The following is a 27,976-nucleotide window of genomic DNA, read 5'->3' as shown; positions in this document are numbered from 1 at the left end:
TTTGATGCAGTGATGTAATGTTAAAGAATCACACCCGTGTGAACTGAGTGGTGCAACTGCCCACCCCCCACCTCTCTCTCTCTCTCTCTCTCTCTCTCTCTCATTAGCAGGCAACGTAGTGCAGCACTATCTCTCTCTCTCTGTGTTTCTGGCACAACAGCGCCACTTTTGCCCCTACTGGTACTCATAGTCACACACATCACATAGGTTAACACAGACATTGCTGTTCCTTACCACTCAAAAATAATGCTCTTAAAAGTCCTTACATTGTCACTTTACTTTACTGTCATCTGTCCCACCCCCGAGAGAATCATGCAAGGGTCCCACTACTCCCCCAACCCACTGGGGGTCTCGACCCACAGGTTGAGAACCACTGTCCTAGAAGGAACCCCACCGGGGTCCCACTCCCCCAAGTTCCCAACCCACTGGGGGTCTCGACCCACAGGTTGAGAACCACTGTCCTAGAAGGAACCCCACCGTCTGGGGGTCTCGACCCACAGGTTGAGAACCACTGTCCTAGAAGGAACCCCACCGTCTGGGGGTCTCGACCCACAGGTTGAGAACCACTGTCCTAGAAGGAACCCCACCGGGGTCCCACTCCCCCAACCCACTGGGGGTCTCGACCCACAGGTTGAGAACCACTGTCCTAGAAGGAACCCCACCGTCTGGGGGTCTCGACCCACAGGTTGAGAACCACTGTCCTAGAAGGAACCCCACCGTCTGCAGCAGCACAGGCAGGCAGCACTGCAGCATCAGTGTCTTTTTTTCCTGCGGCTGTTATGCTGACTAGATTGTAATCACGTGCAGCCTGTGCAGGCTAGAGTCAGTGTCAGAGCAGAGCTGCTGTTCGTGGTCACATGGTTTCTAAACTACGATGAAACGCAAAGTGGACTGAAGCAAGGCGACAAGGCGTCAGACAACAGTCACAACACACCAGTCTGCCTGCCTCAGAGGAGAGGAGGACCCGGCGAATGTCTGCCTACAACTAAAGGTACGTTCTCAACCGGTTGGTTTAACTCCACTGAAATGGTAGAGGGACATATTTTCACACGTGAAGAGCATCGCATATCATGAAGCCTATGGCATCATCTTATTAATCTTTATTTTTTTTAGAAGAGCCATTGAGTTACCGTATTAAAACTTGACAGTCACTCAACATCATCCCGATCGGAACAGCGACAGTGCTGTATTGGTTTCGATCGGCCACTGCAGAGCGTTGTCATGGACATGTTATTCTACAACACTGTAACACAGTATTGTCGCACTTAGTCTGTACAGTACAGATTGTAATATTATATTGTAGGAAATGTGATTGTAATATAATATATTGTCCGTTTTCCACAAACGGCGGCTAGTTGAGAGATTCCCTATCAAAGCTGAACAGACTGGTAAACAAGAGGTCATAGAGCACTCGGCACGCTGGACACGGTGCCAGCCAGCAGCCAGCCAGGTAGAAACTAGATCTGCCTTAAGCTTGTAAACAGGATTATCACCTCACTCTCTCTCAAGGTGCTTTGTAGCCCTGAAACATGACTGTCATGTGCGCGTCATGTGAACCATGGCTAGGAGCTTTGCTGCTCTCCTCAGTCATAGTTGATAAACTGGTCAATTTAAACACAATACACAATACACATCACAATACACAATACTGACATAGGATAGTGTTACTGTTGATTGCAGGGTCTGAGGTAGTGTATATTAGTGGTGAATGAAAAAAAACATAAGTAAAAGTATCAATACGGTAATCTATGTACCCTCGGTTACACGTAAAAGTCAGGTACTCAACATTTACTTGAGTAAAAGTGCAAAAGTATTGGCTTAAAATACTTAAAAGTACCAAAAGTAAAAGTACTCGTCATGTGGCCCGGGCCAGCCTAGCGGTCCGGGCTAGGCTGGTATTCCGCCTGACAGCGTGTCCCGGGTTCGAGTTCCGAACCTGACGACCTTTGCTGCATGTCACAAAGACCCCCCCCCCATCTCCCCATTTCTTGTCACACTACTATTTACCTAACCTCGTGTCACCAGCCTTTCCGCTTCCACAAGCCCCAAAAATATCTTAAAAAAGACTGAATGCTGAATGTATCATATCATCATCATCATCATCATCATCATCATCATCATCATCATCATCATCACCTTTATTATTTCAACTCGTGTACAGTTGAGGGGCATTCAGTCTCTCATTTTCAATGTAGCTGAGTAAGAACACAAAAACAGGAATAGGCCTATATTATTAATACAGCAATATTAAATACCGGTATGTGAATCAGAAGACGGAAAATACCCTGAATTGACCCATGTAGTCGAGTAGAAGTACAGTAAGTGTTGATGTTGAAAATTGAAAATACTCAAGTAAAAGTATCACAAAATTGTATCACGTACAGTGCATGTGATGTACGGTATAGTGACAGCCCCACATTATAGTGGGAATAGTACACTTAAAAACTTAATATTACATGAATATTGCATCAGATATTGCAATATTGCATCAGAGACATGTTTGTAAAACTCATAATAGTTTCAACTGTCCCCATAGGGACTTTTTCAAAAAGGAAAGTGAAAGAGCTGTAAGGTTGTAAATGTCACACTTTGACCCACACTTTGACACCCATCTATAGGCCTACATCGTGCCATTATGAGTTGAATGAATAGACATTCAAAATATCCCATTTTGAAACCAGACAATGAATGATGTGCCTACATTGTCATACAATGGGAAAACATACGGTAGGCCAGGCCTAGCCTATCAGCCTATCAGAATGAATAGACCAGTGGTTTTCAACCAGTGGTCCGGGGTTCCAAGTGGTCCCCAGCTAAATTATGGAGAGTTGGTAACCAAATGGGACCCTTATTAGATCTTTAACTCTTAGTAGTTAGATAGTAGATAGTGTAAATCCCTTATGGGACCATGTGTTTTTATTTTACGCACTCAAGAGTTAAACATCTGCATTACTTAATCATTTACAAGAGGTCTACACAATTAAGAGAATGTAGAATTGTTATTATTTTATTTTTTTTGAAAGGACTACACCACCCTCACAAGGAGTGAGAGATCCTACAAACACATATACGGACCGGTATATCAAAAATATAATATGTCACTAATTCAAATATTTATCATATAATCAAGAGGAATTATCAAAGCATCAACATATATTTGAGGTTTTCTTACCACATACACCTCATGCCTCCGGGAGCTTCCCAAATTAGGCTTCTGGCCAAACATGAGGCCTGAAACCTGGGTCACCCCTTTAAAGAGGCAGTGCTAAATTTTTTATCAACATCTCTCCTATGGTACCAACATCAATACAGCATGGAATTGTGCACCAAATCTTATCCAACAACAACATATTCTAAGTAACAATTGCGTTTAGGTGATTATGTAATAATTGTTAGATCTTGTATGTGGGCTTTTCTTTTCTTCTTCTTTTTAACCACATTTGGGTGCAGTACAGTAGCCCAAAGTAGAGTACAGTAGTACACCACACTGTGTAGTCAGCTGAATCCTCTCACTGAAGAGAGCAGCAGTGTTGCCATGTCCGCTTATTATAAGCGACTTTGGACTTGTTTTTCTGTAAAGTTGCTTGTTAAGAACTCTACAGTTCAACGTGCCACGATGCAACGTGTTGTGGTCGTCTATCGTGTAATAGCTGTGTGTGTTTGCTCATCATGTGGCCTAATAGTCAGTCACCTTTTGGTCTCATTTTCATACACCTGGTGCTTGTTTCTTTTGTCTGGCAACACTGGAGATTAGTTGTACTGGGCTGTTATCATGGCTGTGTGATGCCTGTCATCTGACTGGAAACTTCTGCATTGTTCATTACAACCAGTGTGTCGTGCTCTGCACTATGGCTTACAGTATGACCACACATTCAGATTAAACATGTATTTATACTTGTATTATATCATTAAGTTCAATTTCATCCAACCATGCATTTCGTATTGAAATTCACCTGGTGTTTGCACCCCGTGGCCTGATTTCCTGCAACCTGCATTACATAATAATTAAGTTTGGATTACTTAAAGTTTGAATCAATCTATCCATCCCACATCCAAGTGGGATGGAGGTCAGGTGGGGGGGTGGGGGGGTGCAGGGCTGCAGGCAGCCTCTGAGACGGCGTGTGATGTAACAGTTTATAAGGCGGAGGTCAGGTCAGGGGCTCAGTCCTGGTGGTGTTTTGTATTCACATGGATGGAGGGGCAGAGCAGAGGCCATAGCAGCAGCAGCCATATGGTGCATGGTACAGACCAGAGGAGGAGATGGATTTGGGGAAGAAAAGAAAGAAAGGGCCAACACAGCAGCTCGGGCTGAGACTGCAGACCTAGTAAGTCCCAGGCAGCAGGTATTCACAGGCTGGACCTATGAGTCCCAGCCGGCAGCATAGCAGGTGTTGTTCACAGCCAGGCTGGGTTCCTATGGAATGACATGGGAGTTTCAGGGAACCATAGACATCCTCATCGGGCCAGAGCTATTGTAGAGCAGGGAGAACAGCAGCACGTACACCTAAAGTCCTCCTGGACTCTGGTAAGTTTGGGGTTTAACCTTTGATTAGCTGTGGTGGAAAGTAACTAAGTGCATTTACTCAAGTACTGTACTTAAGTACAATTCTGAGTTACTTTTCCCATTTTTAATAATTTTTACTTCTACCCAACTACATATCCGACACAATTGCCAATATTTAAATATTGTACTTTAACTACATTGCAGTTGAAAACCTTACTTCAAGTCACAACTTGAGGGTTTTATGATCCTCTTTATTTCTGTGACATTTCTTTCTAGACACAGCTGTTAAATAATTGTTTAAGGATAGCATTTATTGTTTTGTTTGCAGAATATGCTTTAGCTACTGTTATTAGATCTCTCTTGGACGTTGAGTGGGCTTGAGGGGTTAAAGTCCAGCCAATTGGTATGCAGTTGTTCAGCGAGTGAGAAGTTGTTTTAGCCTTTCTAAGGGACTTAATGCATTCTAAATGTACAGTTACTTACTGTACTAGAACGAGTGATTCTATTTAACTTTCCTGGCCTATAGTCCTTACATTTGAATGGATGCAGGCAGGCCTGGACTGGCCACTTGACGTACAGGCAAATACCCGGTCAAATGCCCGGTCACTCTGACAGCATGAGAATGACCTGAACAGTATAAAAGAAAGCCTCAGATGCCAACCAACACACACGGGCCACGGCATCTCCAACGATCTCAAATCCCCAGAATCTACAGGATACAAGCAAGACACAGGATACAGGACACAGACCTCTTCAGGACTCTACTATCAAGACCTATTACCTTCAGAAGAGGATCAGCATCAAGAACACCTCAACTCATACGAACCAAGGTGTCTGGCCTTACAACTCAGATACCTTCGTACCGTATACGACTCCTACGCTCCAAGGTGTCTGTCCGGCCCTACCACTCAGATACTTTCGTACAGCCCTACAACCCAGATACCATGACTAAGTCCATCTTTCCAAATACACCTGTTAAACATCCCTTTTTTTTTAAAGATATTTTTGTGGCTTTCGCCTTTGTTTTTTATAGAGGGATAGGTTTACAGTAGGCTAACAGGAAATGGGGAGAGAGATGGGAGATGACACCCAGTAAAGGCCGTCGGGATCGGGAGTCGAACCTGTGGCACACTGCCAGACTGGATTACCAGCCAAGGTGCCCAGACGGCTACGCCAGCCGCTCGGGCCATCCCGGTTGAAGTTCTAATCGGACATGCACCACTGAGGCGGGTCCAAACCTAACCTTTGGAGAACAGTCCTTTCCCTTAGTTGTGTGTGTGTGTGTGTGTGTGTGTGTGTGTGTGTGTGTGCGTGTGCGCGTGTGCATGCTTCACAATGGCCAGACAGTCTCTTATGACTTTGAAAGGGCATGTAACTGGACAGTTTATGGACATTGAAGATTTTATCTGATCTGCTGCTGATAGAGATTAGGAAGTGAGTGTCCTTGTGCTCTGTAAGAAAAACGAGCTATTAGTGGAGGAACTACTCTACACTACAATGAACATGACCTGAATTTGTGGTCAGTCAGACATCACATAACATAACCAACCATGATGTAATATAATGTGTTGTTGTTGTTGGTTGTACCGCTGGTTCTAATTCTATTTTGTAACAGTAAGCCAACTGGAAAAAAGGCCTGAGAAGTATTAAGTTCAGGAGAACAAATCTAAATACCACAGTATACGTACTTATGTGACCTGACCTCAATCGTACAGTTTCTGATACGAGCCTAACAAGCCCTGCATTGTAGCAGTAACATGTGAATGGCAGACACAAATGTGCTGCTAAGCCCTTTGTGTCCATACTGTAGGAGGCAGCCCATGAAAGTAGATATCTGATGGGGCCATTGTTAACCACTAACGGCATGTGATTATTACACCCTTTGTTAAAATGACAAAGTACTCAGCAGCTTCATTACGTTATTGCCAGCAAGGACCAAGGATAAAATAACACAGGAAGACCAGGTTTTGATTGATTGAATACGTCATTAGACAGAAATATAAACAGCACGTGGTGCAGTCAGACATTTGAGCTAAAAGGATAACCGAAAAAAGTCCTGTGGACTTGTTTCCGTTGTGGTCCTATATGTATTCAAAATCAATGCATCAACATAGCATAAAAATAACACCAAAATGCAATATAATCAACAAATATAAAACATGATATGTACAAAGTAGAAAAATAAAATCTAGGCTGTGAATACCAATGCCATTAAATGGGAGTTTACGTCCACTTTTGGACTCCTGAAAGGTGGACTTTCAGGAGTCCATTGAAGGAAGCGAGTGATCCACATTTTAAGGCATGGTGTCAGGGCATTGCAGTAACTTTGTAGACTACTACTTGTGTTCTCTCATCATGTACAACAGTGGTTCTCAAACATTTTTGTGTCAGGCACCCCCAAATTGATATGTAATTTGTACAAATGTTGCATAAAAAGAAAATTAACTTGTGGCAACAAAGTAATCATCTCAATTAATCTGCACGTTGTGGTTCTACTTCTAGCCTTTGCCCTCTCGATCTTGTCTGTCTGTCTGTCTTTGTCCGTTTCTCTGACTCTGATTGTGAAGCGTGTTGCAACTTCTCTAAGTCAAGCTTGCATCATTTAATTGCTGCAAATGTAAATTTGATCGATTTGCATTCGTCCTAGTTTTTATTCCTGACGAACCAGTTAAATATGCTCATTACTGAAAGTTAATACTGTATTGTATATGACTCCAAATTGCACGGTCGGTGTATTACTGGCTGCATGCATTAGTAGTACAGCATGTACATTTGTACAGCACCTTGTGTCATTGTTTAGTGTTGTAGTGATAAGCCATTAACAAGAGCCTTGTTTATTTATTTTCACCGGTGCCAACATTGGCACAGGGGAGGGTAATGAATTAATTAATTTTACGTGTCGCACTTAGAGAGTGAGTAGGTAGGCCTATGTATATTTTATTTCTCCATGTCTTTACAAGAAAGGACAAAAGTTGGATAGCTGAAACCTTTGTAAATAAATTAAATAAACTAATTCACTCTTTGCGTGCCACTTGGTTAAATGTCATTGTTCTAAGTAAGAGGATATCGCACTATAGGAGTTGCAGGAGCGCGGTGGTAAGAAACAGTTTACCCGGCCTTCTGAGTATGTCATCTATTATTTACAAGGCAAGATAGAGATAGCGATCTTTTTTCATGCCTTTTAGGCTGGCCTCTTTCACATTGGCCACTACGTTGCGTAACCAAATCACATCCACTACCCTATATATAAACTGCTCTCTCTGGTCTAACCTATTTAGTATTGACTTATTATTTCGTTACTGATTATTATATCAGCAAATTGTAGACCCTGTTGCAAAGACTGACGTACATAACGAGTTTTCTTACTTTGTGTGACCCAAATAAAAATGGAATCAATTCCAGAGTAGACCAACTACAGCAGAGGTCTTGTAAACTTGCATGGGTCATTGTACTGTCTAATTAGTCATTCCTGCTATTAGAAGCTGCTTGTGGCCCTTTATTGGTCCTTGTCAGGTCTTTATTGTGCCAAACGATCGCTCTATAAGTTCTTACATCTTGTATGTGTATGAGTACCAGACAGTGTGAAATTCCTTAAAAGCATTCCGAATTATTATGTGTACATGCAAACATCTTCTTCATGGTGGAGTCAGTCTCCCTTGTGATATCTCACCAGGCATATCATCTGAATCGCAGACAGAGTGAGAGATCAGCTGCACCGCACAGACAGACAGAGTGGAGTCTGCACTTTCTAGTGACTGACTGTGTCTCTCAGACAGGCAAAGAGGATAAAGCCCTGTCTACACAACCAAAGTGTTCCGCTTCACTCCGAGTCAGCTCTGTAAAAGCAGCAGTGCTTGGAATAAGAGTCCTTAAATAGACTCAATTTGCCTGGAAGTCTTCAGAAATAGGACAGACAGACGCATGGGGAACAGGTGGCCTAGTAACACATACAAACAGAGTATCATGACCTTATGCTGGGGTTAATCCAAGGGAGACCAATCTGTTTTGCTTTCCGTTTTTGAATGTCTATTATTTGTTCTAATTTAGAAAGTAATTACTTTAATACACTACAGGCCTCAAGAAGAGACAAAATGCCACGTCCTTGTACATTGATGGATAATGTAATGCTACTGTATTGATGATATGTGTATCCACTATCCAGTGGCCTTGTGGTTAGAGTGTCTGCCCTGAAACTGTCAAAGACTGTAAAAATGGGACCCAAAGACTCCCTGCTTGGCACTCAGCATCAATGGGTTGGATTGGGGGTCAAATCAACTAATGATTCCCAAGCGTGGCGCACGCTGCGGCTCACCGCTCCAAGAGATGGGTCAAATGTGGAGAACAAATGTCACTGCGGTGACGTGTGTGACTATTCATACGACTTTGATTGATAACTTATTGTCCCAATGACACGTTTAAAGACAAGAGGTGAGCCTTTTTAGTAGTAGCCCCCATTTTTATGGAATTATGGAATTCGCTGACCTCTCATATCAAACTGGCCCCCACCGTAGAGACTTCTAAATATCGCCTTAAGTCCCACTTTTATACCTTGGCTTTTTATCCCGTTTGGAACTTCTGTGGTCTCTGCTTTGATTCACTGTCCGCTGACTCTGCTGCGTCTTGTATTATATAGTGATGTGTCTATTATGTGTCTTTTAGTTGTTGTTTATTTTCGTATGTTATTTTACTGTGTGGTTTTTACTGTTGTTTTCTATGTAGTGTATTTTTAAACTTTGGTAAACTTGTGTTGTAAAATGTGCTATACAAAAAGTGAATTGGATTGATGGTAGTTCTCTTTGCCCGTGCTGTGTCCACAGGTAGGCACTATGAACTACGTGGGGCAGCTGGCAGGCCAGGTGCTGGTCACCGTGAAGGAGCTCTATAAAGGCATCAACCAGGCCACTCTGTCGGGCTGCATCGACGTGGTCGTGGTCCGACAGCCAGACGGCACCTTCCAGTGCTCCCCTTTTCACGTGCGCTTCGGGAAACTGGGCGTGCTGCGCTCCAAGGAGAAAGTGGTGAGTGTGTTGAGATTCAGACGTTTGAGATACGGAGGCATAAGTGACGATGTTCATGCATGTGCTACGTGTATATATCGCCAATCCAACAGAACACGGGGAAAAACAGAGATTGCTTAGAGTAGATTTTAATATTTTTCTCCACCGACACTAAACTAAGAAATTCCGGTGTTGAGAGCAACAGACTGTGACGTATTAACAACAGGAAGCTGATGAATAATTACGACATGCAGTGGTGCAGGGCTCATTGCACGCGATACCACGCCATCACACCAGTCTTTTGTGAGCAGGAACCCCCCCACACAAATGCACGGAAGTGGTGCAATCACTTCCTTAAGTGACTATGTGTGTGGGTGGGTGTGTGTGTGGCTGGGTCTGAACACGAAAACAGCATGGTTGTAACTGTCATTTCTCAACCGTTTCGGACGCGGGGCGGGATCGCCGGAATCGGGCCGTTCCTGTGGGTCTCTCCTCCCCCCCCCCCCCCCCCCCCCCCCCCCCCGGGACCCCCACACGGAGTTGCACCACTTACTTCACACGGGTGACGGGTGTGATTTTTATAATTCAGCTTACTGTGGACACACATGTTTGAACTTTTTACTTTGAAATGTTTTGTAGTTTTTGATGTTTAACTTCTGAAAACTTTGGCACGTACCCCACTGTTCCTTCATACATTAACTTATAAACTTCATTCACAATTTAAGAATTCCACGTTACTGTGGACATGCATGCTTTTTACATACCGGTATTTACTTTGAAACAATTTGTAGTTATTAAAATATTTAATTATTTACGATTGGTCCCCGTCGACAACAACCAGTGTTGTTGTTAATCTTTCTCAGGCATGTAAGACGGCCATACAGTGATTTTGTGAGTATTGTAGGGACATAGGTTATGTTTCACTGTTGAGATAGAGGCGCAGATAAAAAGACCAAACTTTTATTTAATGTATTTAATGTCTATAAAAAAATAAAAAATAAATAAAGGCGAAAGCCACAAAAAAAACACCAGAGTTTGAAAGTTAAATTATTACTGAAAATCTATACCAGGGCATCATCACTCCCAAGGCATCATATTTCACTGCTTGGCCCCTTACCTTTTGCGACCGATACCAAATGTGGGGGTCCTTGACATGAAAAAGTTTGAGAAATACTGGCCTATGCAACTCAAACGGCGCTGAGTCGGTAGATGCAAGCCTCGCACCGCTCAGCATGGGCATTCGATTGGCACGATCATTCACTTGCTGCAGGCATTCGCTTGGCAGTGCAATTTGCCTCGCTCAGGGAGGGCCTCACAGGGCTTAAACCTGCACCTCACGGCGTGCCTCCCTGCCTTCTACCAGTTTTCAATATGTTGTGTGTGTGGTTTTTTAGTCTACGCATGTTCCGCGCTGTATGCACACAGCAGTGATTGCTAAAGATTTATCCGAGCCATTATTAGACTACACTGAGAGAGCCTTGTGCAGACTTGATTCCTCGAAGGCATGATGAACTTACTGAACTGTGCTTGTGGATTATGTCGTATGAGTCACAAAACAATAGGAGCCTCTTGCTTGTGTTGCTCAGTTCTGGTCTAATCTCTAATACCGGCAGGAGGTCCATGCAGTGGCCCTGTTCCTAATCCATGAGTCATGCTATGCATGATACGTCAGACACGTTCCCCCTTGTAATCAAACACCTGGGTGGAATGTGATGACGGCCTTTAGTTTATGTTGAAATGCCTTTGGGTTTTGTTTGTCTACTACTGCGCAATGCATTTATTTAGTAACCCATTAAGACCGGGAACGCATCTGTGTCACTTTAGCTTTTAAGCACTTTAACCATTATTTTAAACGTTGATTAAAAAATAGCAGATATACAAGCTCACAGCGCGGCACGAAGTGACGCGCTGTGAGCTTGTAGATCTGCTATTTTTGAATACTTCAAAAATGACTTCCCTCTCCACCCAAATCTATCTAATAATTCTAACAATGTCTGTCTGTCTGAATGTCACTGACAGCGCGTTATCTCATCATTAACTGCACGAATCGCTCCCACTTTTCACACAGGCATGGACCATAATTATATGGAGGTCTTAACGGAGCCCTTTTTCCCATTTGACACATTAATGATTAATAATGAATTTATTAGTGAATTAAAGCACATGGCCGTTTATCCAAACTCTTTCTCCGACCGAACCACACTTTTACCACACATCTCTATATGCAAAATAAAATCTGCACGCTCCCAGAATACATATAGGCTGCATTTCATTGACAGAAATGTCTTAATTACTGTATAAATATTGTTTTACATCACTCCAACCCCCTCAGGCCAGGAGGCTGTGTGTGTGTGTGTGTGTGTGTGTGTGTGTGTGTGTGTGTGTGTGTGTGTGTGCGTGTGTGCGTGTGTGCGTGTGTGCGTGTGTGCGTGCGTGCGTGCGCGTGCGTGCGTGCGTGCGTGTGCGCGGACGGGAAACACTCGGCAACACGTTAAATTTCTACTTCTACTAAAGAAAGAGGCAGCGATGGAGCCATAAGTCCATATCCATACATTCGGTGATTCAGGGACATAAATTGCGCAAAATACTTTTAAACATGACGCCAGAAGGCTGCTACATCCTCCTAGCTGTTGTGTGCTAAGCTACATTATCAACACGGCACTGACCAGGGTTGCCACATTGACTGAGAGGGAAACAAGCAACCAGGTCTATGAAAATGTTAACAGGCCAGATAAAGTCAGAAAATCCGAAAATAAATCTAGAATAAGCAACAATATTGCTGACTGTCAAACATCATTTTCATGTCATGGACCACTAATATATATATATATATATATTTGCTGTTCATATATTCAGAACGGGTAAGGACTAGTACATATAATTCTAGTGGTTCTTGACATTAAAAAAGTTTGAGCATCACTGATATTGAGGTTTTCTATTGGATTGGATTTAAGAAGACATTTGTAGAATCTGGTCTCAGGTCTTCATTGGATTTGTTTGTATTGTTTGCCGGCAGATCGACATTGAGATCAATGGGGAACCCGTAGAGCTACACATGAAGCTCGGAGACAATGGAGAGGCCTTCTTCGTTCAGGAAACAGAGCAGAACAATGTGAGTATATCTGACCTGCTGTCACATGATCCCAGACAAAAAGAGGAACTGATATATCAATGTGTGACGTCATATTTCCACTACTGGTAACACGAGGTCAGATCTTATCTCGCCACCGGGATACGGACTCTCAGACCTTTTATTGCACTATAATACGCCTGAACTGTTGAACCGTTCCTACTTAAACTGCTGTATAAGATACTGTGAAGTTGTTTACATAAAGCAATGTGGCAGCTACTGAAAATACTGTTGGTGTGTATAAATATCAGTCATATGCATGTGTAGTACATACACTGATCTTTATTGCACTCTCTTTCTTTTTTTTAACAATTATTTTATCCCACGATTTTTGTAACCCATTTTCTTTCACCCAGTGTCAATTGTCTAATGTAATCCTGGGCACTGTGACTCTACACAGGAGATTGTTCCAGCCCACCTGGTCACCTCACCGATCCCCACGGAAGAGTCTCTGATCAGGAGGCAAGAGTCCAGAGCAGCTGACGGGTCAGCAGCGACGGAGAACGGACCTCTGCACGGTCCGGAAGAGGCAGGTGCCTCAGGTAGGGATGGGACCATCTGAAAATGAAGATGTCACGATATTATTGCGATAATCAAAATATGCTTCAAACCGAACCACTTGAGCACATCATCATGGCTATTCTGGGGGGCAACGTTCATCCAAAAAATAGCAGATCTACATGCTCACAACGCTATTTTTGGCGAACCGATTTGTATAGAGTAAAATGAGAGCATATCAAATGCACTCTTTACAGCATTTTTTTATCAAGTATAGAGGATTTAAGTGGCCCTGAATAACAATTTCACGATAAATGAAAATCTCTGCCATACGATTATTGTGACCGTTTTATTTGATCACGATAAACTATAAATAAGGATTCCGGTCCCATCCCTGACCTCAGGCGGTGCCCACCAGCCCTGCTCTAACACAGCAGGAGGAAAGAAGAAGAAGAGGCGCAGGAGGAAGCACAAGGCGGACACTCGCAGGGACGAGCAGAACAACCCTGTGGTCAGCGAGCTGGAGCTCTGTGAGCACAGCTCGGACGAGGAGCATCAGAGCAACAGCCAGAATGGAAGGTAAAACTCAGAACAAAATTCAACAAAAGTAGCAGATCCGCAAGCGCGAAACATAGCATGAAACGTGGCACGAAACCTTTTGAGCTGGTCCCAGCTATTTGTTGGCTGACTTTTCCCCTTGTTTTGAATTTTGATCGGTCTCTGTAAGCTCATTGTTGATTTGATCAATTTCTATAAGCCCATTGTTGATTTGATCAGTCTCTGTAAGCCCATTGATGATTTCATGTAAGCTCAGTTGATTTGTAAGTTGATTTGATGCCATTGCCTTCCCCAGGACGTCCTCAGTCTCTACAGTGAGGGAAAACACTGTGGAAACCAAGCATTCCGCTCCTCTCAGCTGTCCCCTGGCATGGGACAGCTACCCTTTCTCAGAGGGAGAATGGCCCCCTGCTTCCACTAGGTATGTTCCACTCATTGTGCCACTCGGTTGATGCACACCGGTGCATTTTTTTCGCAACGTTACAGTCAATAAAAAATATTTACATCATTCCAGGCCATTAACATTTAACGTCTCTTGACTAAAACAAACAGTGGAACATGCTGTAAAATACAGTACTGCCACAATGGATGACAATGTGAATTCTGTGCACATTCAATTTGTTTGCCTGTCTCTAGCCACTGATTTGTCCCTGCTATGTGGTGTGGTCGGTGGTGTTTTCTCTTACAGGGCACTGTTACCACCCATGTCTCCTAAGAGTGACTCAGAGCTGATGATCAATCCGACAGAGAGTCGCCTCAGGGCAGACTCCCACATGCAGTGGACTTGGGGAGAGTTCCCAGAATCCACCAGGGTAAGGCCATTTGGGAATTTGATCGGAAGGGTGATAATCTTTACCAGAGTAGAATAGAATAGGAAAATAAGTTGCTTTTGTCTGGTGGTGACAGAAAAACAACAATGAAACAAAACAGAGTATAAACCAAGAACAAAATGGCAGTCATCTAATTTACATTTAAGTGCAACTCTTAACCAATTGAAACCGGGAAAGCATCTGTGTAATTTTAGATTTTAGCGTTGGCTATCCAAAAATAGCAGATGATACACGATACACAATCAGATTTTGGAAACATTTTGAAAAAAAAACTACTCATTTAGAAAGCATTTATAGAATCTCACTCAGGTCTCAATAAAGTAAATGGGGTGTGCTAAAAAAAGATATACCTTTTTTGCTTTAAACCTAGGTCTCCAAGAAGGACAGATCAGAGCCAAAGATGTTGACCATCACTCCGTCGGAGAGCACACATTTCAGGGTCATCCTCAGCTCAGAAGCCATGGAGGCAGAGTCGAGGGAGCAGGAGAGATCCAGCGACCCTGTGTGCACCATCGTCAAACCGACGCCTCGGACCGCCAAACCTGACCTGCCAGAATCCCCCTCTGTGCACAATGTACGCGTGCCTCACACTGTTGTCCCTCAGCCTGAACCGAGTCCCTCGCCGGTATCCGACCGCCCGGTATTATCAGAGCCTAAACCTGACTTCGGAGGGCCTTCCAAGCGTGCTCGTAAGGCAAGGTGGTTGTCGTCGCCACCCAGCCGCAGGGACAGCGCCCCTGTGGTCTCTGCTGGGGACATCATTCACATGGCAGAAGACCCAGAGGCGTCTGGGAGTCCTCATAGGAGATCTGGCACTAAAGCCGCAGACTCGCCCTCCGACAGCAAAGGTAGTGCTCAGTTCTTCACATCCTTGTTTGAGGACAGCACGTGTCCTGAAATGTTAACCATTGTAGAAATCCACATTTGAAGAAGGTTTATTTGTCACTAATCACTACTCATACACGTACTGTACAAGCAGTGAAACGCTAGTGTGTGTGTGACCGACAAGGACGGCTTGAATGAATCAGTATTGTATATAAATACCCTTTCTTTCTTTCTTTCTTTCTTTCTTTATTTCTTTCTTTATTTTCTTTTCTTTTTACAAAACAGATATCTACAGAATGCGCTAAATACTCAGCTCTTTAGGGCACGGTTTCCCATGTTTGGGCCACAGACCAATTTTGTATGGGTCGCAAGTCATATGGGTCATATCCTGTACATTTTAAAAAATCACAACATTCTTCATTACTATTTTCATAGATAAAGTTAAATAAATCACGGCATGAAGTGACGGGTGTTAAGCTTGTATAGAGCTGATATTTTCACTAGTTTGTGTCCTGGGCAAACGTCTAATTTCTCTTCTGGGTCTGGAGCTAAAATGTCTGGGAACCACTGCTTTAGGGGAAACATGTACAGTAGGCTACAGTGTGATGATAATCCACAGGGCCTGTTTGTCAGAGTATACGTTAAACAGGAAGGATGTGGCTTCCTTCCGAGCCTGGGTTCATAATGTTTAGAGTCTGCAGCCGCTCAATCACACGTGACGGTTAAAGGAAAGGGAAGTGAAAAGGTATACAGTCAGCTGTTTGGAAATAGTAATCACTTGTTTTCCTTTTGACCGAAGGTGTAAGAAAGCGGAGCCAACATCAGGGCCCGGAGGACATTTACCTGGACGATTTGAATGTACTTGAACCTGATGTTGCGGCTCGCTACTTTCCTAAAAGGTACACAATGTGCAAAGTGATTGTGTAGTGGTTACGAATCCATGTCCATGGATAACAACATGAGCCCCTTTCTGGCCAAGGATCTTCACAACTGTCTGGCCTACATAGTCTCATTTGTCTTTCTCATTTGTCGTTTATTTGGGAAACTGTCATTGTACAAATGACATTGTTATTATTCCACACAATTATTCCAAGAGGTTTAAATATGTTTATATTTGTATTGAAACTGAGGTTGCATTGTCACCTGTCTCCCCTCTGCAGGGCTGGCACTCCTCTCTAGATTGGAGGGTGCCAAGTACTGTGGAGGAGGAGGGGTGTTTGTTCCTTTTATGTTACATTTTCATTATATTATGTTGTCTTACGCTCTGTAAATGAAATGTAGTTGAATGTATATTCCTCTAAAAGATAGTAGTGTGGAAGATTACTCATAGGCCTTAGTTGGCCGTGTGGTTGAGTCAATTGATTGCCACTTGCTGATTAGGGGATGGTTTCCCCACCCCTATTTGTGGAACGTTATTTTGGCCAGTAGTTATTATTTAATTTTGTATTTGCACTGTCTAAAGACACTTTTGGAGGTCAATAAAATGCCTGAAATCTGTTTGTGGACCCGTCTACTCCTTGGAGCCTCCGACCATCGGCTGGCATTATCACAGAAACATTAATGGGGTTTCTGTCTGTGGAACCACAAAATGGCAAAAATACTGTGTCTGTGTTCCAGTGAGTCTGGTCAGGTACCTAAGCACTGGGTGGAGGTGGGGAGGCGTTCCGGTTCCCAGTCGCCCCAGTCTGTGGGCAGTGCGGCCGCAGACAGTGGCACGGAGTGTCTGTCGGACTCTGCCGGGGACCTGCCCGACGTCACGCTGTCACTCTGCGGGGGTGTTGGAGAGACTTCAGAGATTTCCAAAGGTACTTTGGCCGGCGGTTTGATAGTCTGACATATTGAGTATCTTCAGAGCAAAAGCCTCTGTGCATAAATCAGCCATATTGGAAAGAGACTGGGCCTCTTCCTTACTGTACTTCCTTCATAGGTGTTACCAATTATACTAATTAAGGCTCTGTTGCATTCTAGTTAAACAAAGTCAGGGTGGCTGCTGATATTGTGGACACTGGAAGTGTTACTACACCAGTGGGTCTCAAAGTGGGGTTCAGATACCCTCCTTGAGGGCGTTCCAAACCTGTAAGGGTGTGTAACTCTGAGAGTGTACCCAGAAGGGTACAATTTGGTTCCATTTGTACACTCTCAGAGTTATGTTATGGGTGCCCTTGAAGTTAAAAGGTTTGAGAATCACCGTGCTACATTAATCAGAACGTCTTATTAGTATATTGATAAGACCTGAAGTGAAGGAAGTAAGGAAGAAGAGGCCCAATTTCTTTCCAATATGGCTGCTGTGTATAGAGCCTATTGCATTGTGGCAATTGCTCTTGAGTCATAATGCTAAACATCTATTAATGAGGAGAATAAGAAACGAATGCCATCCATGATTAATTTACAGTTTTTGTAATATCTATTTCAGAGAAATTCATGGAGCACATGATCACATATCAGGAATTTTCTGACAATCCGGCAATGATCGACAATCCCAATTTGGTGGTTCGAATTGCAAACCGGTGAGTCATCATCATCATCATCAGGCTTATGCTTCACATTCTCCTCAATGTACTAGGACAAAACACTCATTCTCAGAAAATAGACATCACCACTAGTACTAGTACATGTACGTAGTACATTCTCCTCAATGTACCACGACAAAACACTCATTCTCAGAAAATAAACATCACCACTAGTACTAGTACATGTACGTAGTACATTCTCCTCAATGTACCACGACAAAACACTCATTCTCAGAAAAGAAACATCACCACATCACCAATATTACCACGATCGATCTGAGGCAGAGGCTGGGAATTCTACAGGTGCGGAAACTTAAGGTAACTCCACACCAAGAAGACTTGTCCAGATTAGTCAAAGACTGCTTAAAACTGTCAGAGTTGACTGGCATTTTCTTATCAGCACAAAAGAAGTCTGCCGACGAAACATTATTTCCCCTGATGCAAATTGCTGGTTTGCACTGTTGCCAGTTCTGCTTATTATAAGCGACTTTTGGCTAGTTTTTCTGTAACATGGCTTAATATTCATAGTTGCCCGTTGCTTTATAGTTTGGGCTTATTTCTAAAGTGTAGTTGCTTATTTTGGCTTACTTTAATGATTCGTTTGAAAAATAGCTGATGTAATAGGGCTCAAGTATTGAAACTAGTTGCTTCTTTTGGATTTGTTTTCATAGACCTGGTCGCTTGTTTCACTCAGAATTCTCACCAAAGCGCATGCATGAGCACACTCCACAGGCACAGGCACGCGCCCGCACCTGTCATTCATTTGTAACCGACACTGTGAAGAAGTGTCCGTGTCTCTCTCTCTCCCCCCACCCTTCATATGCGCAGTGCTGCAAAGTGCTTCCCATCTATCTGTGACTGTGTGCAACTCTTGTGCACGCCTGCTCAATCTCAGCAGCTGGTTGGGTGAATGTATTTGTTTTGTGATCTCAATGCAAATATTGCTGGTTTAACAGGATAAACGATAAAATTGCGGGATGGTGCAGGACTAAATGGGACTTATTTATTGATTTATTGAGTTGATATTGAGAATGGTATCTAGTTCACTACACCAGTAGTCAGCCCTGAAACATGATGAGCAGACTAGAAGTCCACTCTACAGTGGAGTAATTTACCCCCCTCATCACTACAACATGGATAGTGTCGCTCCAGACATCGGCAACCGACCGGACATGTTCGGTTCTTCATCAACGGGTTCCGACGCGTCGTTAAGGCGATATGGACGGCAAGTCGACGGGAGCTTCTCGTCGGGGGTCTCCTGCCGACACGCTCGTGACTGGCGACAGCCGACTGTCGGGGCAATGTGGAGTTGGATTTAGGCTCATTAGGTTCACTGGCAGAGCCTGACCAGAGCCTTTTGTGGCGGTTCTAGACAACCATGCATCCGACCAACAAGGCCAGGCACTGCACTCCCTGAGGTGGTGTGGAACGCGTGTGTCAAATATGAAGTCGGTGGGGCGAACGGTTCTTGAGTTATGCAGATTACAGACATACATTACACACACACACGTACACAGAGACGTGGTGCATTTATTGTAAGATGACTGAAGTTTGGTCTTCCTGCTAGGTCTTGGGCATGACGCACTTCAACAGTGCCCATGATGGACTGTGCATGGCAAGGGTGTCCTCTTCCCCGAGCCAGGCCTAAACCTGACCTCATACAAAGCACATATACCAATAAAACAGAACCATTTCTTTTACAGATATTACAACTGGACATTGGCGGCCCCGTTGATACTTTGCATGCTGGCATTTCAGAAGAACTTGCCAAAGGTACACTTTACAGAATATTCTGTTTTTTTTTTGTAGCATTTTTTCTGTAGCATCTCGTTAATTCCCACAAATCATGTAATATTATTTTTTGTAATCATACATGCATGCAATCCTGTATTATTTGAACAGGCTACAGAGGAGGCTTGGGTAAAAGAGAGAATGCCTAAGAAGTCTGGGCGTTGGTGGTTCTGGAGAAAGAGCAGTGCCAAGCAGGTATTCCATACAGTGGTTGTTCTGTTCTTCAGCCTAGTCCACTAATGCATAAAATGCATAGTAATCTATAATATTAGTTTACTATTTCTATGCAGTTATTACCTTGTGTTTACCTTGCTTACTGATTAAGATCGTCTGATAAATGCCTACATTTTCCATTGTTGACAGCATCACTTGCTTCTCACAAAGTACATAATATGGAAAGTCCATAGGAGTTCCATGCCAATTGTGTAGGTTTGCATTGCAAATCAGTCTATGGAAATGAGAAACAGCCTCATTAATCGAGCCTTTGTAGCACTGAAAGGAGTGTTCCTCCATTCCATATTATACAGACTTGTACTACTACAAATAAGGTCATAGCCTCATAGATGATGCATGTCAATGACTCAGTCTTTGTCAGTCCTCAGAGACTAAGTTGGAGAGACAGCAGAGCTCTCCCCTCCCAGTGGCTGCAGCTACACAGTGAGTCAGCAACAAACACAACACTCCACTACACTCCATTTGTCACGCCAGAGCATAATTTATTAGTCAGCTAGCACTGCAGTAATGTCATTCCACCCTATGATGATATCCAGTGGCGGAAAATTACTAGCCTACATTTACTTGAGTACAATGTGTGAGGTATTATTTTTCACTTTACTTTAAGTATTTCCAATTTCCAATACTTTTACTCCACTACATCTCAGATCCAAATACTTTTACTCCACAACATTTATTTGAAAACTTGAGTTACTAGTTAACCACTTCAGCCCTATATAGATTTCGGTCAATTGAAAATAGCCGATGTACAAGCTCACAATGCGTCACATCGCAACACATTGTGAGCTTGCTGATCTGCTATTTTCAAAAGATTTGTATGTATTTGAAAACTTGTGAAATGACTGAGAACTTTTGCTTTTGGTACTTTTGTACATTTACTCAAATAAATTCTGATTACCGGACTTTGACTATAATGCAGTATTGATACTATTGATAAAGACATGTGAGCACTTTTTACACCACTGATGACATCAACTGTGTAAAACTAAATTTCCCTAATGGGGTAAAACTGTATTTATATTATTCATTGCTTAAAAACAATCTGTCTTCTGTATAAAATATCAACCAGATGTAATGCTGCATGGGTCTTCAACAGGGGACCCTTAGGGGTCCTCAGATTTACAACATTATGTAATCAATATTTAAACATATTTAAACAATATGTGGGGGTCCCTGCTTCATCTCTCTCTCAGCTAAGAGGGGTCCCTGCTTCATCTCTCTCTCAGCTAAGAGGGGTCCCTGCTTCATCTCTCTCTCAGCTAAGAGGGGTCCCTGCTTCATCTCTCTCTCAGCTAAGAGGGGTCCTTGGGCAGATTTTGGTCTGAAAAACATTGAAGACTCTGCTCTACTGCCCTCGTGTGGCTATATGATGCACTACACCCATAACTTGGGAGTGAATGGGATTTAATCATTATGTTAACGTGAAACATTTGCAGTATTACAGTGTGTATTTGTGCACTGTCTTCCAGGCATAAAACAGAAGAGTCCTCCAGTGACGATGAGTCTAAAGAACTGAACAACATGGCACCCATTGTGCCACATCACATTGAGCGCGTGCAGACTGAAGGCCCGGCGCCTCTGCCCTGTCCCTCCTACAGGAAGTCCCTCCGCCTCTCGTCTGATCAGATCGTAAGAGAGTCCCCCGGCTTTAGTGACATTTCGTTTATTGGTTTATTCGTATCAGGGACCACAGACAAAAACACGTTAATCTCCAGCAAAGAGAAAATGTGTCAGATTTAGCTACTAGCTAAATAGTACTGTATTGTTTCCCTGTGCATGTGACTCTCCCCCTTTTCATCTGTAAACTCAAAACTTACTATTATTTAGTATTTACACAACCCTCTCCCATAATATGAGTGAGGTTATGACATATTTTCTATCAATTACACACTCCATGAAGCCTGGATTATTCATATTCATAACTATTCATGGATGTTATTTATTTATGTATTTATTTGTCGCATACCTATGCCAATAATTTGATGACCGATGGAATATCCTGGCTCCTACTGACCGATGACCCGACGACCTGGTCAGGCACAGCAATGCGACAAAAACAACAAATCTCCATGAATTAAAAGCCTTCGTGGTGTGTGTAATTGATAGAAAATAAGTAATTTTCTGGGTGAAGTACTCCTTTAATGAAAAACCTCTCCATCTTTTCCCCTCAGCTTTTTTGTCGTCTATCTACACATTATTCCAGGCAACATGGCTTGTTTTGTTCATTATTCTAGTACAGTGGTTTTCAACCAGTGGTCCGGGGACCACCGGTGGTCCTTAACGGGGTTCCAGGTTGTCGCCAGCTAAATGATGAAGAGTTGGAAACCAAATAGCAGCCTTATTAGATTTTTTACTCTTGAGAGCGTAACATGAAACCACATGGACTCATTTTACGCTCTCAAGAGTTAAATTATTGTTAAAACACCTGCATTATTCTACTTAATTTACAAGAAGTCTACACAATTAGAGCATGTAACATAATTCTTAGTTTGATCAACGTCTGCCTTATCTCCCCTATTGTACCACATCAATACAGAATGGAATCGTGGACAAAATCTTATCCAACGACAACAAAACATTCTATAGTTTTGGTTTTGAGAGGGTTCTAGTAGGCTGGTTAATTGACACTTATTCCACTGCCCCATTCTAAATCAATGTGTGTGTGGATTAACATTGCCAGCTAAATGCCATCTGTATCTTCCTCTGTCTCTCCTCTTGGTCTCAGGCGAGCCTAAAGCTCAGGGAGGGGCCTAACAGCGTCAGCTTCAGCATCACTACACAGTACCAGGGCACGTGTCGATGTGAGGGCACCATCTACCTGTGGAACTGGGACGACAAAGTCATCATCTCCGATATCGACGGCACCATCACCAAGTATGGGATTAAGTATTAAGTATTATTACCGCTTTTGGTGAAACTTAGGGTTCATACATGTTTATATGGATGAACTCTGAAAAAGAATAAAGAAATAATAATAAAAAAAAAACGATACTATAAAACAGACTTGTAACGAGCTCTTTTGGTCCGCTCTTATTTCACTCTACACAAATTAGTCTTATTGTTTTTTTAAATATATTTTTTATCCCACGATTTTGTAACCCATTTTTCACCCCTGTGTCAATCATCTACTGTGATCTACACACCCTCCGCCAACCTGGGGAGAGCAACGAACTTAACTCATGCTTCCTTCATGCTTGAGTGTCCAAGTTGCTCCTTTACACCTGACAGGGGGGAGTTTCCCTGGTTGGACGTAGCGCGTGAAAGGAACACGTTATTCCAACCAGTTCCTTTCCCCTCCATCAGGCGCCCCGGCTGGCAGTTTAGAGACCAGGATTACTGCATGTTTTTGTGAGGGTACCTACCCTAGGGGACACGGGGAGAACATGCAAACTCCACACAGAAAGGCCCTTTCGCCAACCCCGCCTTCGGGTATGGGCACTGATGACGCGGAGGAGGAAACACGCCGCCAGCACCCACAGTGCCCCGAGCGGGAATCGAACCCAGGACCTTCTAGCTGTGAGGCGACAGCACTACCAACTGTGCCACCGTGCCCCACATTAGTCTTATTGTTGAAAAATAGCAGATCTACTGTACAAGCTTGTAAATCGCAGATTTTTGGCAAACGTTCCCCCCAGAATTGAGATGCTGGGGGTTCAAGTGGTTAACAACAGTGGAATTTAAAGTTTTAAGCACATTTTGATTTTTGCCACAATAATCGTGACATGTAATTTGTATATCGTCCCATCCCTAGTCTCTCAACCACTACAAATCCCAGTGCTCTGGGATCTCGTTGCTGACAGAGAATCATGCTTGTGAATAGTTGCATGACACTTCTTTTGCCAAAGCATGAATTGGGCTTTAATCCAATGGTATTTATTTATTAGCTGGTATTTGAAGTACTGAAGGAGGTCTGATGAGCTAATCAGAGACAGCTTAAGCTGTTCTTCATTATGCATATTTTCTTTCATTGGCTAATTTAAGCATCACACAGGGCCGCACCGCAAACGAAATGGGTTCAGATCTGAGCCAAGTCTCCTGAGGAGGCACGTCTGAATCCTGTCCTGGACGGGGTATTTAGGGCGTAAAAACGGGGTGCATACTTAGTTTAGACTAGTCATTGGTTAGACATGGGTTAAGGTTAGGTTTAGGTGTGCTGCCCCGTGGGAGGTTAGGTTTAGGGTGATGGTTTGAGATAGGTTGTAGTTGTAGGACTAATGACTGGTCTAACCAATGACTAGTCTAAACCAAAAACTGTCTAAACTAAGTACTGCACGTAAAATCCACCGTACAGTGGCACTAACTTGCAATTGCAAATCTATAACCGTTCCTTTTTTTCTCCCAAAGATCTGATGTGTTTGGTCAGATTCTTCCCCAGCTTGGCAAGGACTGGACTCATCAAGGCATCGCTAAACTCTACCACTCGGTGCACGAGTAAGTCTCACTGCAAAAAAAGAAACGCTTTTTTTTGTTCGGACTGGGTCCATTAGCTCCAAAGATGATGAACAGAATGCTATATGGTTTGATGTCATAATCATGAGTCTTAGCCATTAACTGCTTCTTTTTATTCATCACTGCATCTTTGACAACTGCAGGAACGGTTACAAATTCCTCTACTGTTCGGCCCGAGCCATTGGCATGGCTGACATGACCAGAGGCTATCTCCACTGGGTGAACGACCGAGGAACACTCCTGCCACAAGGACCACTCATGTTGTCCCCGAGCAGCCTTTTCTCTGCCTTCCACAGGTAAAGCCTGCTTCATGCTTCGTTGCTCGTCTGTGTCATTACTAATACTCATCCAAGACATCTGTTCAGAGATGCATGTTGTCTCTGTCGGGTGGAAACTGTTTCTGGATTAAAAACATTTAGATAGGGAATTAAGATGTTACAGCAGAACACATTATAATAATAGCATATTAATAGCATATAATCAAAAATAGCCTTGTCAACCTACAATGTAATAAAAAAAACACTACTAAAGAGTCAGATTACTTTTGCATCCCCCATCCAAATCAGCCTGATGAGGAGTTGTACAGTCTTATTGCTGCAGGCAGAAAATATCTCCTATAGTGATCCTTCTTGCAACTTGGGTGTAACCGTCTGTTGCTAAAGGATCTTTTGTGCCCTGCCACAGTGTTGTGCAGGGCATGAGAGGGATTGTCCATGATGGCCAGGCAAGTAGCAAAAGTGTGATGCTTTTAGGGCGTTAATTTATGAAAAAACACAAAAAGTTAGAATATGGAGACAAGACGTTTCTGCCAGACGGCAATGATAAACTGTATGCGTGCTGTTATTTATAAGGTCACTGTGTCACTTCTCACTCAATAGCCATAGTTAATGCTCTCTGTTTATACATATACACGTGACAAAGAAAGAAAGAAGAAAAACACAGAACACACACACTCAACATCTATTATGTCCTCAACTTCATTAAAATAGGGTTTGGGTGCAAAATCATCAAATTTACAAAGAGTAGAAAAAAAACTGAGCAAATCAATCACAACAAAAACAAAACAAGATGAAATGTTCTGCAGTCTAGAATACTAGACCTAGTATTAGCAAATGCACTGCATTAATTATTTTATAAAAGTCTGGTGGGGATCATCACATCAGCACTTTGGACAGATTTTAAGCTGCTGTCCTACAGGTACGTTAACCTGGGATCACACCCTACTGTAACATAAATTAAGCTTATGTGCAACAAGGATTCAGTCATTACCAGGCCTGTATCTGGACTGGGTCAACTTTGTTGTTAAAGGGGAAAACCACTCATTTTCAACATTGAACTACTGTATGTCATTAATATACGGCACATTAGAGTTGTGTGGAAATAATAAAGAAAAAGACCCCCCTAGAACTGGAGGTCTAGAACTTGGGGTCATGTGATCAGTGACATCACAAAGACCTTTGTGACGGGGGGACTTTTTATTATTTCCACACAACTCTTAAGGTATATTAATGACATAGTTCACTGTTGAAAATGAGTGGTTTTCCCCTTTAATTCAGGTTGAAGTGAGGAAAAGCGTTGAGAAATAAATAAGTAGGACAGATCAAAGGTCAGATGTCAAGTCTCCCAATTCTTTGTGTTTCTCTGTTTTAAGGGAGGTCATCGAAAAAAAGCCAGAGAAGTTCAAGATCGAGTGTCTCACAGACATCAGGAACCTCTTCCAGCCGAACGCACATCCGTTCTACGCAGCCTTCGGGAACAGAGAGAACGTGAGTACGATTTAGAATTATTATTCCCTGGCTTGCCTGCAGCCATACGTGATGTCATGACGTCGTACACAGCAGGGTATCAAAGTAACCTGAGATGGGCAGATATTCATGGTCCTTGGTGGGAACGGTCAATAGCCAGTGGTTCTCACTTCTCAACCTTTTCAATGCTGTGACCACCCGAAATAATCATATTTGAACTGGGGATCCCCCCAGCCTGGAATGAAGGAGTTGAGGCATTACATTTAGTTGGGTGTCACAGATAAATATAGTGAAAATAGCCAATCTAAAAGCTCACAAGGCGTTATGAGGTTAGCGCCCCAGAATCAGGAGTGGTGGATTTTAATGGCCCTCCTAATGGCCCTCCTAAAGGCCTGTGTCCTCACGGAGGACACAGGCCTTTAGGAGGGCCATTATAATCCACCACTCCTGATTCTGAATGAAGTGACTGGTGCTTGGAGTCTGGTGCAACGCACAGGTCCTGGGCCTGGTGAGAGCAGGAGTGGACCTGGTGAGACGTAGGAGGGGCCCGGACAGGAGTCGACCCACAGAGCCTAGTCCTTCCACGTCGGAACTTGATCACCCCGGCTGGGTCACCTGAGTGAGGGGTATGATGTTGCCAGACCCAAAACCCTGATGACCTTGGGATACATCACTGAGGATACGTCCGGTGCATCCATGCAATGTTTTTATTATTATGAGGCGCCTTGACAATTTGGCCAATGTTTGACCGTTTTTTATAGTATAGTTTGTCGGCTAGCCTACTTCTGGGACAGACAGTAGGCTGACAGGAAATGGGGGAGAGAGATGGGGGAGTGACATGCAGTAAAGGCTGTCGGGATCGGGAGTCGAGCCCACGGCACACTGCCAGACTCGGACTCGGCCAAGGTGCCTGGACCGCTGAGCTACGGCTAGCCTACTTCTGATGCAGAAAAGTATTTTTTATTTTCTTTGAGGTATAAAAAAGGTCTTAAAAGTCCTAAAATTGTCACTTCACTGTCATCTGGGAACCCTCCCAAAATCACGACCTACGGCCTTATAGGTCTTCATCGGGACTGATGGTCGAAACGTCGCACCATTAAACAAAAATTTGGGAGCTTTAAACCAGTGTGCCTTCTTCTAGTAAATGTAATTCAAACCAATAGTACACAGAAATAATTCTGTAACCCTTTTGATTGTTTCTAAGGATGTGTTTGCCTACAAGCAAGTGGGTGTGCCTGTGTGTCGCATATTCACAGTGAACCCCAAAGGAGAGCTCATCCTCGAACAGACCAAAGGCAATAAGACATCGTAAGTATTGTCCAGACAAACGTAGATTAATGTCTTTTTGAGTTAACCTGAATGAATAATAAAAGATCATTTTGAAATAATATATATTTTTGAAAACTTTTCCCGCGACCCATACAATTTGGTCCACGACCCAAACATGGGTCCTGACTCCTGACCCACTCATAGCGCGCCACCGAGTGGCGTGCTACGAGCTTGTAGGTCTGCTATTTTTGAAAAATCGAAGAACATTTTTAGAATCTGATCTCAGGTCATTAAAACAGAGATGATATTCTGCGTTGACCCTGTGCAGGTACAGTCGGCTGAGTGAGCTGGTGGACCACGTGTTTCCCTTACGGAGCAAGGAGCAGAGCGCCACCTTCAGCTGTCCAGAGTTCAGCTCCTTCTGCTTCTGGAGGCAGCCCATCGCCCAGGTGTCTCTGGAGGAGCTCCTCTGAACATTGCTCTGGTGTTGTATAATCGGCTGTAATAAGGCTTATGTATATCAGCTGTATGCTACTTGACCACATTCACATGTCATACAACGATGCAGTGGTCGGTTTTTTTTTAGTAAAAGTATCAATACTGCAATATAGAGAGATACCCTGTTACAAGTAAAAG

At 43.2% G+C, this 27,976-nt stretch overlaps 1 protein-coding gene across 1 annotated transcript; it reads left to right on the top strand.

The window, feature by feature from the left end:
• Positions 1–904: 904 nt before the first annotated feature.
• LOC308336625 (phosphatidate phosphatase LPIN2-like) lies at positions 905–27,976 on the top strand. The gene is made up of 21 exons (XM_080794065.1): positions 905–991; positions 9,322–9,522; positions 12,518–12,613; positions 13,032–13,173; positions 13,534–13,708; positions 13,983–14,108; positions 14,376–14,499; positions 14,888–15,365; positions 16,142–16,241; positions 16,960–17,147; positions 17,756–17,849; positions 19,556–19,625; positions 19,755–19,838; positions 20,239–20,300; positions 21,347–21,506; positions 22,603–22,751; positions 24,222–24,308; positions 24,470–24,622; positions 25,978–26,092; positions 27,276–27,379; positions 27,669–27,976. Exons 2-21 carry the CDS (start codon positions 9,331–9,333, stop codon positions 27,811–27,813), a joined length of 2,844 nt encoding a protein of 947 aa, XP_080650191.1. The 5' UTR covers positions 905–991; positions 9,322–9,330; the 3' UTR covers positions 27,814–27,976.

The sequence above is a fragment of the Protomyctophum bolini genome, assembly GCF_963924005.1.
Source record: "Protomyctophum bolini genome assembly, chromosome: 21".
Taxonomy (NCBI): domain Eukaryota; kingdom Metazoa; phylum Chordata; class Actinopteri; order Myctophiformes; family Myctophidae; genus Protomyctophum; species Protomyctophum bolini.
The sequence above is the reverse complement of the archived record's forward strand: the minus strand, read 5'-3'. Positions and strand labels throughout refer to the sequence as shown.

Coding starts and splice junctions, on each gene's coding strand:
- LOC308336625 (XM_080794065.1), top strand. CDS start 9,331: ATGAACTACGTGGGGCAGCTGGCAGGCCAGGTGCTGGTCACCGTGAAG. Junction 14,500..14,887: donor AGTTCCCAGAATCCACCAGG/GTAAGGCCATTT, acceptor CTTTAAACCTAG/GTCTCCAAGAAGGACAGATC. Junction 17,148..17,755: donor GACTTCAGAGATTTCCAAAG/GTACTTTGGCCG, acceptor TATCTATTTCAG/AGAAATTCATGGAGCACATG.